At 40.3% G+C, this 14,045-nt stretch overlaps 1 protein-coding gene across 1 annotated transcript in view; it reads left to right on the top strand.

Annotated features, from left to right (window-relative positions):
• Window positions 1-13,747, top strand: part of GALNTL5 (polypeptide N-acetylgalactosaminyltransferase like 5) — a 40,043-nt gene extending 26,296 nt beyond the window's left edge. Inside the window, exons 6-8 of the mRNA XM_075550905.1 lie at window positions 945-1,062; window positions 8,811-8,960; window positions 13,592-13,747. Of these exons, the coding sequence (XP_075407020.1) occupies window positions 945-1,062; window positions 8,811-8,960; window positions 13,592-13,747 (424 nt within the window). The remainder of the gene's footprint in view (window positions 1-944; window positions 1,063-8,810; window positions 8,961-13,591) is intronic.
• Window positions 13,748-14,045: the final 298 nt, after the last annotated feature.

Genomic DNA, 14,045 nt, shown 5'->3' with positions numbered 1-14,045 from the left:
CAGCCACGTCAAGTGCCTTAATTGTAAAGCTTGAAAACGGTTCTTTGTCACCTCCCTGAATTGCCTCTTCCCTCTCAACGCCTCACATCCCTCCATAAGAAGACCGATGACTCCATCTTCAAAACACTCCAAGAATTCAGCCTCAGCTCACTACGGACTTTGCTGCCAGACATATCCAAATTCCGTCACCTTTTTCTCATTTCTGTAACTTCTACCCTAGCCCTCACATGACCTTTGTCCATTGATTAAAACATTTATCCCTAATATCCTAGGTGCTAAATACTTTTAAAGAACAATGAAAAAAGCCAAAACAATGAATAAATGAATGATTACAATTATTTCCAAACTGTCTAGAGTTTGGCATTCATTATTAGAATTAATGGACAATCCAAGATGCTTTGTGACATGGTTTTCACTCACAGTCCTTGGAAATGGAAAGCTCTAACCAATTTAAGCAGTACTTCTCTGGGAAACTCATATTCTCAATTTTACGTTTCACTCTTACCAAGACAATTAAAATATATTACTTATCTAATTCAATGACAATTTAAAAAAATCATTTTATTGGGGCTCGTACAACTCTTATCACAATCTTTACATATATCCATTGTGTCAAGCACATTTGTACATTTGTTGCCATCATCATTCTCAAAACAGTTGCTCTCTACTTGAGCCCTTGGTATCAGCTCTTTATTTTTCCCCTCCCTCCCCCACCCTTGGTGACATTTAACTAAAGTGCATTGCCTAATTTTAAGTGGCTGCAGTTTTAATTTGATAATTTTACATACTTAAATGTTCATTAAGATCACAATTTTGATAGGGGTTAATATGGTTATCTTCTAGTTTTTAACTGTAAGTTACTACTAATAGTTCATATAATTTTCAGAAAAACTCATCATAGTCATCTCTATTGAATCAGTACAGTGCTTATGTTTCTTTCCTAGGTCACCTTCAATGCCTGGAGGAATTTTTGCTATCCATAAGCATTATTTCAATGAAATTGGACAATATGACAAGGGCATGTATCATTGGGGAGGAGAAAATTTGGAACTTTCACTCAGGGTAATTCAGAATGCATTTTTTAAATTATCTTTATATACAGAGAGTGAGATCTAACTTTAAGTTGTGTAACACTATACAGTAGTTATGCCCAATTTTCCTACATTCAGTACCATTATATTATTGAGTGCTCCCAGGAAATTATACTGCTCTTTGAAAATATTTAATAAAACATTAGATTTTCTTACGTATGATCTTTTTCTAATTGATGACATATCACATTAATGTAATGTCTTGAATATTTTAATTAAAATTTCCCAATATATATCTTGATATAGTTGAAATAACAGAAGTAAGGGGACTTTTAATACCCTGACATAGATAGGTTATCTTAGGTCTCAATTTATCCAACTATAAAATTAGGGGACTCTGAGTAAGAGGTGTTTAAATGGACTTTTAGGAGCTCTGGTGGCAGTTAGTCGTTCTGCAGCCAACCAAAATGTCTGCAGTACAAACCCACCAATCCTACTTGAAGAGAAAGATGTGGCAGTCTTCCTTCAAGATTTAAAGTCTTGGCATCCCTTATCACGCAGTGCCAGTCTGCGTTAGAGAGTCCTGATGTTGATACTTGACTCAAAAACAATGTATTTAGTTTGATTTGGAATGAAGCTGCCTTCTAACTATAAATTCCGAAGACAAATGAATAGCCTTAAAAATATAAAGAGGTTTCAAAAAGTTTGTGGAAAGAAGTCAGTTATCGTTAAGTTTCATTTTCCATGAGCTCTTGGAAGCCCCTTCATATCCAGTACCAGCTGCGGCCAAGTTGATTCTGACTCATGGCAACCCTGTGTGTCGGAGCAGCACTGTGCACCGCCGGGCTTTCAATGCTGATTTTTCAGAAGTATACTACCAATCTTTCTCCTGAGGTGCCTTCGAGTAATCCACCACCCTCTGGTTAGCATCTGAATGTGGGACCTGTTTGTGCCGCTCAGAGGATCCTCTTGAAACGACTGTCCTAAATGACTGCTCTTAGTGAAAGTCAGATCCCAAAGGCCACATATTACACGAGTGTATTCGGGTAAAATATTTGTTGTTGTTAAGTTCCATCAAGGCGGTTGCAACCCATAGCGACATGATGCACAACAGAAGAAATGCTGCACGGTCCTGTGCCATCCTCACAATTGTGTCCATACCCCAGACCACTGTGGCTGCTACTGTGTCACTCCATTTCATTGAGGGCATTCTTCCTTTGCACTGTCCCTCCGCTTTACCAAGCATGATTTCCTTCTCCAGGGACTGGTCTTTCCTGAAAAATGTGTCCAAGGTATGTGAGACGAAGTCCTGCTGTCCCACGTCCTCTTCTGAATCTCGCCCGAACGGCTGGCAGCTCCCTGCCAATGAACTGCTGCAACCATTGTTGGACAATCTTCAGCAAAATTTTACTTGCATGTGATATCAATGATATTGTCTATAGTTTGAACATTCTGTTGGGGAACCTTCTTTGGAATAAGATAAATGTGAATCTCTTCTAGTCGGTTTGGCTAGGTAGCTGCCTGCCAAATTTCCTGGCATAGATGAATGAGTGCCTCCAGTGTCTCATAGACATATTGAAATATTTGTTGGTAATCCATCAATTCCTGGAGCCTTGTTTTTGGCTAGTGCTCTCAGTGCAGCTTGAACAACTTCCTTCAGCGCCATTCAGTATTGTTTTACCCTACCGCCTAACCTGGTGGAATGCCCAGTAGCTCTTTGTGATTCAGTGACTGTGTATCTTTCTATCTTCTTTGGATGTTTCTTCCATCATTCAATATAGAATCTTTCAAAATTGCAACTTGAAGTTTGATTTTTCTTCAACTCTTTTAGTTTAAGTTATGCCAAGTGTATTATTTCATTTTGGTTTTCTAACTCCAGGTCAGTGGTTCTCAACCTTCTTAATGCCGCGACCCTTTAATACAGTTCCTTATGTTGTGGTGACCCCCCAACCATAAAATTATTTTTGTTGCTACTTTATCACTGTAATTTTGCTGCTGTTATGAATCAGGTGACCCCTGTGAAAGGATCTTGACCCCTAAAGGGGTCACAACCCACAGGTTGAGAACCGCTGCTCTAGGCCTTTGCACATTTCATTCTAATATTTGGTTTCCATGAGGGAGGGGGAGGGGAAAATGAGGAGCTGATGATATCAAGGGCTCACGTAGAAAGAAAATGTTTTGAAAATGATGATGGCAACATATGTACAAATGGGTTTGATACAATTGATGTATGGATTGTTGTAAGAGCAGTAAGAGCCCACCATAAAATGATTTAAAAACATATATTTTTATATATTTGGTTTCATCTTCTCAAGCTGCCCTTTGAAATTTTCTTCACATCTCCTTGACTTCATCCTTTCTTCAGGATGAAGAAAGTATTTTCTTTAGCTACTCTACAATCAGATCAAGTTTCAGAGATTCTTCTGATACCTACTTAATCCTTTCTTTCCTGTCTTTCTAATGACCTTTTGCTTTCTTCATGAATGACAATTTTAATGTCCCCACAACTCATCAGGTTTTTTTGTCATTAGTGTTCAATGTGTCAAATCTGTTCTTGAGATGTTCTCAAAACTCCATCGAGATTGACTCAAGGTCGTATTTTGGCTCCTGTGGACTTGTTCTGATTTTCCCCAGCTTTATCTGAACTTACATATGAGCACTTGATGACCTGTTCCAGTCAACCCTGGCTGCTGATAGAGAACTTCTCCAGCATCTCTACCCACTGAAGTAGTTGATTTGATTTCCGTGTATTCCACATGTAGGGATGCCGTCTATGTAAGTCCATGTGTAGAGATGCCTTTTGTGTTGTTGAAAAAAAAAGGAGCATTTACAGGGAGAAGGGAGGATAAAAAGAGGACCTGATACCAATGGCTCAAATAGAATGTAAATGTTTAAAAAATAATGATGGCGCATATATACAAATGTGCTTGATCCAATTGATGTATGGATTGTAATAAGAGCTGTAAGAGTCCCCAATAAAATGATCTTTTTTTCATATTTTGTTTTTTTCATATGATATTGATAATTTTCTAATAGAATCTGGATCTAAGCTCATCTAAATTTACCAGCAATAGTTGCCATACATCCAAATTTTAATCTTTTTAAAATTCTTAAACTAATTTTGCCTTGGAAGCCATTTCTATATTCATATAAAAATGATCTTTTTTAAAAAAGAGAATAAAAAAGTTATTTCTATGAACAAGTCATTCATCTTGCAAAGTTCTATCATGGGATCTCGCTACCTTTCTATCATCAAGTCCATATTTTGCAACTACTTTTCCTTCCTCTTTGTTTCCAGCTTTGGCATTCCAATCGATCATTATCAATTCATCTTGATTGAAGGTACAATTTTAAACTGAAATTATTGGCAGAATTCTTTAATTTCTTCATCACTAACTTTTGTGGTTGGTGCAAAAATGTGAATAATAGTCGTACTGATTGGATTTCCTTGAAGGTGGATAGTCATAACCCTTCACAGACTGCATTGGGCTTCATGATGGATTTTGCAATATCCTCTCTGCCAATGAATACCTTGCCATTCCTCTTGATTGCATTATTTCTGGCATTGTAAATCATATGATTTTTTAAGTGGCCAATACCAGTCCATTCTAGCTCACTAATGCCTAGGCTAGGGATCCTTATGCATCTCACTTCCGATTTCCCTAGATTCGTATTTCACACCTTCCCTGTTCTGATCATGAGATTTCTGCAGCTGTTTCTCCCCACCCTTGAGTCATACCCTGACAGCAAATGAAGATCCCAAAGGCTGAACTTGCTCAGATTTCACCCAACTCACATCACTATGGACCACTTCACTTTGACAAATCGGTGGCTGCTCATCTCATTTCAAGTGCCCTGTGATCTGAGGGGCTCATCTTCTGGAACCCTCTTTGACAAAGTTCTGCTTCCATTCACTAAACCTTCAGTATCTGGCAATGTTTCAAAGCTATGCATAAGGTTTTCAGAGGCTGCTTCCTCCAGAGTGGGAGCCCAGTCCTCTTTCATTGTTTGTTCTTAGTCTGGAAGCTCTACGGAAACCTGTCCACCTTGGGCCCGGCTGGCATAGCTTCCAGCACCATAGCAGCCCCAAAGCCACCACAGTGTGACCAATGGACAGACACGTGGTGGAAGTGACATCGCTAGATGAAGAAAATCCACAGAGACAGAAAGTGAGTGGTACCAGAGTTGGAGAGAAGAAAATGAGGAGTGATTGGTGATAGACAAAAGATTTCTTTTTGGAATAATGAAAATATTCTGGAATTAGATTGTGGTGATGGTTACGCAACCTTTTCAAGATGCTGAAAGTACGAAATTGTATAATTTCAACTGGGTAGATTTTATGGTGTATACATTTTATATCTATTAAAACATTAATTTTACTCAAATATTCTCACTGGAGCACATCTAAATGAGTTCCAACTTTACTGCCACAAACTTCTACGTGATCAAGTCAGTAACTTTTCTAGTTCTTCATTTCCTTGTCTGTTAAATAGGAATCAACATAAATATCATTCTTAGAATTTGTGATGCTGTAATGAATGATTAGTGTAGAAAATAGAAGTAGATATAGCTGGAGGGGGGTGACCTCAAAACAAATACTTGGGTCTTACCCAGATGTTTATCATCTGGCTAGGAAACACAATTTTTAAAACTTTAACCAAATTCTAAAAAACTTTCAGAAGAGTCATTTCGAGCTCTGCGTTAGTCTGGGATGTAGAATTTCCATTATGACCCTTCACATTTTTATCTCACTTATCTTTGTTCTGTTTGTCTCTTCACCCGACAGAGATGTACTTAGTCTATGTCTAAGTTAATCTTATCTCTGAGCTTCATTTTCTTATATGAGCAGATTTCAGAAAGTTAGCAGCCCATAATAATCCCATAGGACAGGGTAGAACTGCCCTTGTGCGTTTCTGACACCGTAACTCTGTGGGAGTAGAAAGTCTTGTCTTTCTCCCTTGGAGGGGCTGGTGATTTCCAGCTTCTGACATTGTTAGCCCAACTCATAACTACTATGTCATCAGGGCTCCCTGAAAACCTGCCTAGCATCCATGAAATAGATATCACCCCATCTAAACGTGCATCTTAAAAACCACTTTGACAGAGACCTGGCCTCAGCTGCGATCAGTTTTTCAAGATACGAAGAGAGGAATAGCATTCAGTTGCTGCCATATGAAATTGTGTTCAGTTACCCCAAGCCAACAGACATTTATATCAGAGCAATTGCAAACCTTGCTGGAAATCCCAGTCAAGACTGAGGGAGAGAGGCATGTATGTCTCAGAGAAGGCAATTATATTTCTGTTTGTAGAAAAATGGGGAGGGGCAAGATCATATTGGGGAGAAAATGCTTAACAATACTAATGGACAGGCCCCCAAGGGGAGAATACGCCTGGTCCTGAGTTCCTAATGGGACACTTTTGATCTAGTTTCTATGCAGCCCTTGGCGACACAGCCATGTGCTATAGACAACTAGAACTTTAGACTCTGTTCTTTTGCGGCACACAAATCCTTCATAGGTGACACCAGAAGGACTCCACATTGAAACCCCGCTAATTGACATGGCCTTTACTCAAATTCACCTGTAGCTCTTAGACTTAAGGCTGAAACTCCCTAGTGTGAGAAGAAGCAGATGACTGCTATTCTGAGTACTTAGCCCTGGCAGATGTTGGACTTTGCTTTGTATCTCTTGCCTTGAGGGAGTACCATGAATTGTGGCCCACAAATACCATATACTTACTATTTTAATGCCTACCTTGTTTTATTATGACATGTATTAATCGGCTAGGTGTGGCCCTGCTCGTGTGACTGAAGATTATTAAAAGTTTTGTCCTGTCACCAACCCCATTGCTTGTGTAAAGGGTGTCCGGTCACTTCAGAGTTTAAATTGGTATGAGTCAACAATTCATGAATTAAGGTTCACAGCTGGCCTGTCCACTTATAAATTCCTCTTCTCAACTGTGTTTTAGAATCTATCCCAGTGGCCAAATTAATGACACAGAGTTGGGCTTTGACTTACAAGGTTCATCGTTTGAAACCTCAGGATTAAGACAGGGCTTTCTACTCCCATAAACAGTTCCAGTCTCAGAAACACACACACTATTGAGTCGGCCTATACTCAATGAGAGTGAGTGAGTTTATCAATAGAATTATGTTATGCCTCAGCAGGATGATTGATACTATTCTCTAAGATATAATGATATATATATATATCTAAGGTGAAGCAGTTTATATATATAGGCCATTAACACATGAATAGATTTTGGGTTCCCACTCAATTCTAGCCCAAATGCAAGAACAATTGTTTCTTATTACATGGCCCTGCTTGATGCTTACCTTCATGAAGAGATCACTGAAGATATGAGTGTTATAGCAAAGTGTGGTGAAGAATGTAGATGCTACCTAGATATCAGGTGGAATAGGGTCTTAAAGGCTTGTCTTCAAACAAGCTGCCACCTAAGTGAGGCATTAATTAAGTCCCCATAGAAAAAACAAACCAGCCTGAGTGATCCAAGGACTGTGAAAATAAAATCCAAATCTGAAGGAGGGGCTAGCATCAGAGCTTACATTGAGAGGACCTAGTTTGCAGGCGGCTATAGATGACAGTGGAAGCCTAAAATCCATCTGCAGTGTCCACATATGGATGAAGCCGCCGATGAATCAATCCGCTCTGATCATAGTTGAGGGATGTGAAGCCTTGTTATCAGACAGCACTGTAAAGTTGATTATGGCAGTTGTAGTCAGGGAAGTTCTCATTTGATCTTCCTTTTGACATGTTTAAAAGTTGTTTCCGTTTTTTAAAAAGTGAAGGGGAATTATACATGGATTTAGTCTCTAGTGGTTTCCCATTGATCATTGACCAGGGGTGTGATTAGCCTTGTAATCAGGCAGAATGCACTGGAAAATGGATTGTTGCACACACATTAGGTTGACATTTAACACCTTATCAACTGATCTCCCTTTTGATCCAGATTCAATTTGTTCTGGTCTTTTAATAACTTTCTGCTTCCTTTTCTATTGATGTTTTTCTCTGTTTTACTTTGTTATTGTTGTTAGCTTGTTTGTTTGTTTTCTTTTTAAAATGCTTTTCTGTATATGAAACCCAGGGTAGGTAAGTCTATATAGACAAGAACTGGATTATTGGTTTCTTGGGGATATAGCAAGGGAGAATAAGGGAAAATGGGGAGCTCATAGCAAATGTCACAAGAAGGAAGAAAATGTCCCAAAATGTATTGTCAATTGTTGTTCAACTTTTCTTAATATAACTATAGAATCGTATGGTTTTTTAATTATATGCCAATAAAATTGTCAACAAATTTAAAACAAAAATAAAATGTATGGGTTATGAAGTGTGTTAAGTACAAAACCATGGACAAATCATTGGAGTCCTTCATGACCAACATTTCTCTTGCTACTTGCTTATATCCAGGGTTAGTCACTTCAGATACTTTAAGAATAACATGTTTCCATTCCTCACAAGCATCCGCATCTGCAGGGGTCATGTATGAAAGAAAATCAACTCCGTTTCAGAGCCTTGTTTCTAGAGTCAGAGTTTCTGGTTTCACACCCTGTGCTCTACACTTGAAGCTATGTCATGCTGGGCAAGTTTCCTAGCTAGTCCATGTAGTACTTTCCTCATTGGTAAGAGAAGGGTAATCACAGTAGGTACATGATAGGGTTGTTGTGAGGGATAAAATTAACTTAATACATTTTAGCTGTGGTTGTTTGTTTTAAAATCCAGCGGAAGACACATAAAGATGTTTTGGTTTTCTTATTTCTAGATCTGGATGTGTGGAGGTCAACTCTTGGTTATACCTTGCTCTCGAGTAGGACATATCAGCAGGATGCATTTCACGGATAATTTTTTAATGTTAAAATCCATGATATACAACAATCTAAGACTTGTGCATGTTTGGCTGGATGAATATAAGGTAGGCAACATCCCTTATTTGGAAAGATGATTGAGCATTCAGACAGTAATCGTTCTGAAGACACCGTCCACTTTGCCGGATCCTAATTTTTCCCTTTGTTTTCCTTAAATTAACAGCATCCTTTCAACCCCACATGCAGCCAGTCCCAGGCCCTATTCCCAATTAGTCAATTCTATGTGTCTAAACTTGCATCTTTCTTTTTAATTTAGATTTTTAAGTTGTTAAAGCAATAACATTTTATTTCTAGTCATCAGGAAATGTGGACAAAAATCTCAACACTTTTCACATAGCCACTTGGCAAACAACAGGAACATCACTCCACTGCCACGGGAGTGCTAATCACCACAACCACACAGTCCAACATTCTTACGCGAAATACACCACACAATGCACAAAAATGTTCATAAATAGCATTGTTTTTGTGAACTAATTCTGAATACAATGCAAACGCTCATGAACAGAAGAAGAGATAAACTTTGACACAGTCGCTCAGTAGTACAGCCATGAAATGAGCCAACTCTAGATAGCCATGCAAAAGCAAAGGTCATTTTTCTAAAAATTGTTGTGATTTTGGTAAAAATGTACAGAGTAAATCGGTTTCCCGTACAAACGTTCATACACATTTTTATTTGTGACACTGATGACAACCCCTATAGGGTAGCAGCTCTCTTCCCACTTCTGCCCTGTTCACTGACTGCTTCGAACCCCTCTGAGCTTGACTCCCGGGCACATGCGGCTCTTTGATCTCATATATTTGATTGTTCCGAGGAGTGTGCACCTCCTGGTGGCACTGTTAACCTTGCTGGCCTGTCCTTTGCCAGAAGGTGGAAGCACAAGGGTCGTTTTTGTAGGGCTGAAGCATGGCAAAGGGCCATCATCTGAGAGGGTCCACCCGTCTTTGTCAGACTAGTAAAGCTGAGTTTTTTAAGTTATTATTTTGAGTTTTCTTCCAAATTTTTCTCCTACCCCATCCAGGACCTACTACTGTGCTCCCTTTCAGAGCGAGCAGCAGGGCTACCTGGCCATCAGCCCAGTTCCCCTTGTCTCGGGATCATGGAGGTTGGGATTCACTTGGTCCATCAGTCCCAATTTAGACTAATTGTTTTCTGGGTTCTTTGATTTTTCTTCCATGTTCTTTGTTCCAAATCAGGAAAGGCTGATATTTACACCTTAGATGGCCACTCTTAAGTGTCTAAGACCCTAGTCGCTATTCACCTAGGTAGGATGCAGAGCATTGTCTGTGTGCACTTGACGTTATTGTTATGAGGTGCTGTTGGGTCAGTCCTGGCTCATAGCAACCCTATGTCCACGAAATACCATCTGGTCCCTGCACCATTCTCAAAACTCTTCTGATGTTTGAGGCCTTTGTTGCAGCCACTGTGCCAATTCATCTCATCAAAGACCGTCCTCTTTTTCACTGCCCCTCCACTTAGAACTGTCGCCATCCTCTTTTCCAAGGAGCACGCTGGCTGCACTTGTTCCAAAGCACATTTGTTAGTTCTTTGGGCATTCCATAGTACTTCCACTATTCATCACCAGCACCGTAATGCAAAAGCATCGATTGTTTATTGCGCTTCTTTATTTAATGTCCAAATTTCACACGTATATGCCTCGATAGAAAAGATCATGGCTTAGGTCACGCACACTTCAGTCCTCAAGGTCACAGCCCTGTTCTTCAACATTTTAAAAAAGGTCTTGTGCAGCAGTCTTGCCCAATGCAATGCATCGTTTGAGTTTTTGTCTGCTGTTTCCATGGACGTTGATTGTGGAACTAAGTAAGATGAAATTCTTGATGATATCAATCTTCTCTCCATTGGTCAAGATGCTAGGATCTTTACATTGAATTGCAATCCATATTGAAGGTTGCAATCCTTAATCTTTACCAGCTTGGGCTTCAAGTCCCCCTCCCTGCATGGCAAACATTGGACTTTGGTTCAGATCTCTTTCCTTAAGGATGCACCATGAATGGTGGCCCCAAACTACCATACACTGCTAGATCCTTGCTATTTTTATGGCCTCTATTCTTTCCAGGCACACGACATCCTTCATAGGCCATATCTGTATATAGCATGTATGAATATGCCTCTAAAATTATGTTGACTGGTTTCCTTTTTATTTCTACTTTGTTGGGTGTTTGTTTTTTTTAATTAGGAATGGATATCAGATTTTTTATGAAATAGCTTTTCTGGGTCCATTCATATGAACATGTGGTTCTTGCCTTAGTTTCATTTATGCAGTTTATTAGTTTGATTGTTTCTCTAATATTGAACCATCTTGACATCCTGGCTTGAGTTCCATTGAGTCACAATGTATTATTATTCTGATACTGTTAGGATTATGTTGAGAATGTTTTATCTCCTTACATGAGAAATACTGGGCTATAATTTCTTTTTAGTGCTGTCTGTGTTTAGTTTGGGCACCAAGATTAAGCGGAGCCTTGGTTGTTGCCAATGCTGTCAGGGCAGCTTGGACCTCCTCCTTCAATAGCATCGGTTTTTGATCATATGCTACCTCTTGAAACGGTTGACCACCAATCAAGTCTCCTCATTCTTTAAAGAGATGGAAAAACTATAAGGCACTTTACATGGAAAGAAAAGAAAAGAAACCTCAGATAAGAAAAGCACTACTAAGGGGGAAGAACAAAGTAGGAGGCGACGCACTGCTCTGTCTCAGAACCTGCTATTTGCCACGGGCATCAGGACAGCCTGGTGCTGGTACAGTGTCACACACAAACTCAGAGAGGGGGAACTGGAGGTCTGGAAGTAAATGCACCCACCTATGCAGAGCTGATATTTGACCAAGGGCCCAGACCCCCAACTGGGAACAGACATTCTCTTTTACAAATGGTCCTGACAACACTGGATATCCATTTGCAAAAAGACAAAACATCACCCACAACTCTCATCATACACAGAAACTCACTCTCGATGGACCAAAAGACCCTCCTCTCGGAGTGAGAAGGAAACTTGACTGCAAATTCAAATCAAGACTGGACGAAGAGGGCATATACCGTATATAAGCAGGCCCGAGTATAAACCGAGGTACCTAATTATTACCTGGGAAACCAGAAAAACTGATTGACTCGAGTATAGGCCTAGGGTGGGAAATGCAGGATGTGAATTAACACAGAGACCAGAGGGGAGAGACGGAGCGCAGCCACAGACACATCCTTACCAGTTCAGCTGCTGGTATAAGTGAATCACTACGGGTGCTTCTGCGAATTGGAGCCATCCATGTCATAGGACGGCTCTGATTGGTTAGATGTGAGTAAACAAACTTTCAAAGCCCTGCAGTGTCACTGAGGCTCTGAATGAACAGCGAAGGAATGGCAATCACCCGCGAGATGTTACACCTCACTGGGGTACCACTGACCCATGTATAATCTGAACCCCAGTTTTTGCTGAAAAACTTGGCTTATACACGAGTATATATGGCATATCTTGGAAAAGACCATTATATTTCAGTTTTTAGGAAGACAGGGAGTAGCAACCTCCCACAGGGGGAAAAGTGCTTAACAATACCTATATGGAGAACTCAAGGGGAGAATATGCCCATCTCGGTTCCTAATTGGACACTTTTGACCCAGTTTCTAGGAAGCCTTTGGTGACACAGGTCTTGTGGCATAGACTACTGGGACTTTAGACTCTGTTCTTTCAAGGTACACACATTCTTCTTACTATGGTCAACTGTGCCGCAATGAACACGGGGGAGCAGACATCTGTTAGTGTTATGGCTCTTATTTCACTGGAGGATGGCTGGGCTGTGTGGTATTTCTATTGCCCATTGCTTTAGCTATCACCAGATCACTTTCCACAGTGCTTGTACATATTTACAAGCCCACCAGCGACGTGGAAGAGTTCCGATTTCCAGACACCCTCTCCAGCATGTACTGTTTTTTTAAATTGGGCTATCACTGTGGCTGTAAGATGATATCTCACTCCAAGACAGCAAACCTTTCCAAGAATAGAAAGCCTCACCTCTCTCCAGCAGAGCAGCTGGCTTTTGGACTGCTGGCCTTGCCCTTAGTAGCCTCATGGACAATACCCCAGTGTCACCGGGGATTCTGGAAAGCAACGAGAAAGGGAAAGGATTAAGATCAGCAAGGGGAGCCAGCATTTCTGGAAGGCTGGACATGGTTGATTACGTAGCCTAGTCAGGGGTTCAATTCCACACCAGTTTCCAGCGAACCAGTAAACCTGGTCGCTGTTATGCTTTTGAGCTCGGTGCACATTTCCCAGCCCCCACCACCCAGGACCTTCTAATGTAATCATTTTCAGAGCAGGTGGTACTGGTTGCCCGGCAAGACCTACCTCTTAGAACTTTTCCTACTAAAAGCATGTAAGACAAAAAGCCTGTGGGACAGGAAGCCGAACAAACAACAGTATACCCTTGGAGCTGACCAAACCCAGAGTAGAGTACAGGATACAGAGCAGACAAGAGAGGAAGGGGGCTGATGGAGAGACCTCTATGACTTCCCTACTTCTGGGGTCTCCCCTTCGATGTCCAATCAATTCCCTGAATTAAAAGCATAGTTTAAATCAGATGATTAAAACATATACATAAAGATTAAATTTCATCATTTCATAGCCAAATGTTTTGTTTTGACAAAATGACTCTCTATTTCCACTTAGGAGGTGTATTTCGCACGAAACCCTGGTGTGAAATCAGTGAGGTACGGGAACGTTAGTGAACGCGTGGAGTTAAGGAAACAACTGGGCTGCAAGTCCTTCCAGTGGTATTTGGAGAATGTCTTCCCAGAGTTAGAAAACTCCATGGACAACACATGAGACAAAAGCAAATCATTTTCTTTAATAAAGGGTAAAAAAAATAAAATCATAAAATCCCTCCACAGAGTCTGAAGATTCTGATGATGACATGGGCTTTGGTCTTTATGACTATACCCTCTTTTGTAATATGTTCAATAAACCAAACTCAACTCTAAAAAAAAAAAATCCCACAGAGATCGAAGAGTACAAGTAGTTTGGGACATCATGAAATTAACTAAAATGCAAAACAAAACACAATCAGTATGATCTGCAAGAGGAGTGCCTCCCCTCGCCGCCACCTCGTAGTACCTCAGTGCTC

The sequence above is a fragment of the Tenrec ecaudatus genome, chromosome 5 (genome assembly GCF_050624435.1).
Source record: "Tenrec ecaudatus isolate mTenEca1 chromosome 5, mTenEca1.hap1, whole genome shotgun sequence".
Taxonomy (NCBI): domain Eukaryota; kingdom Metazoa; phylum Chordata; class Mammalia; order Afrosoricida; family Tenrecidae; genus Tenrec; species Tenrec ecaudatus.
This window is presented reverse-complemented; position numbering and strand designations above follow the sequence as displayed.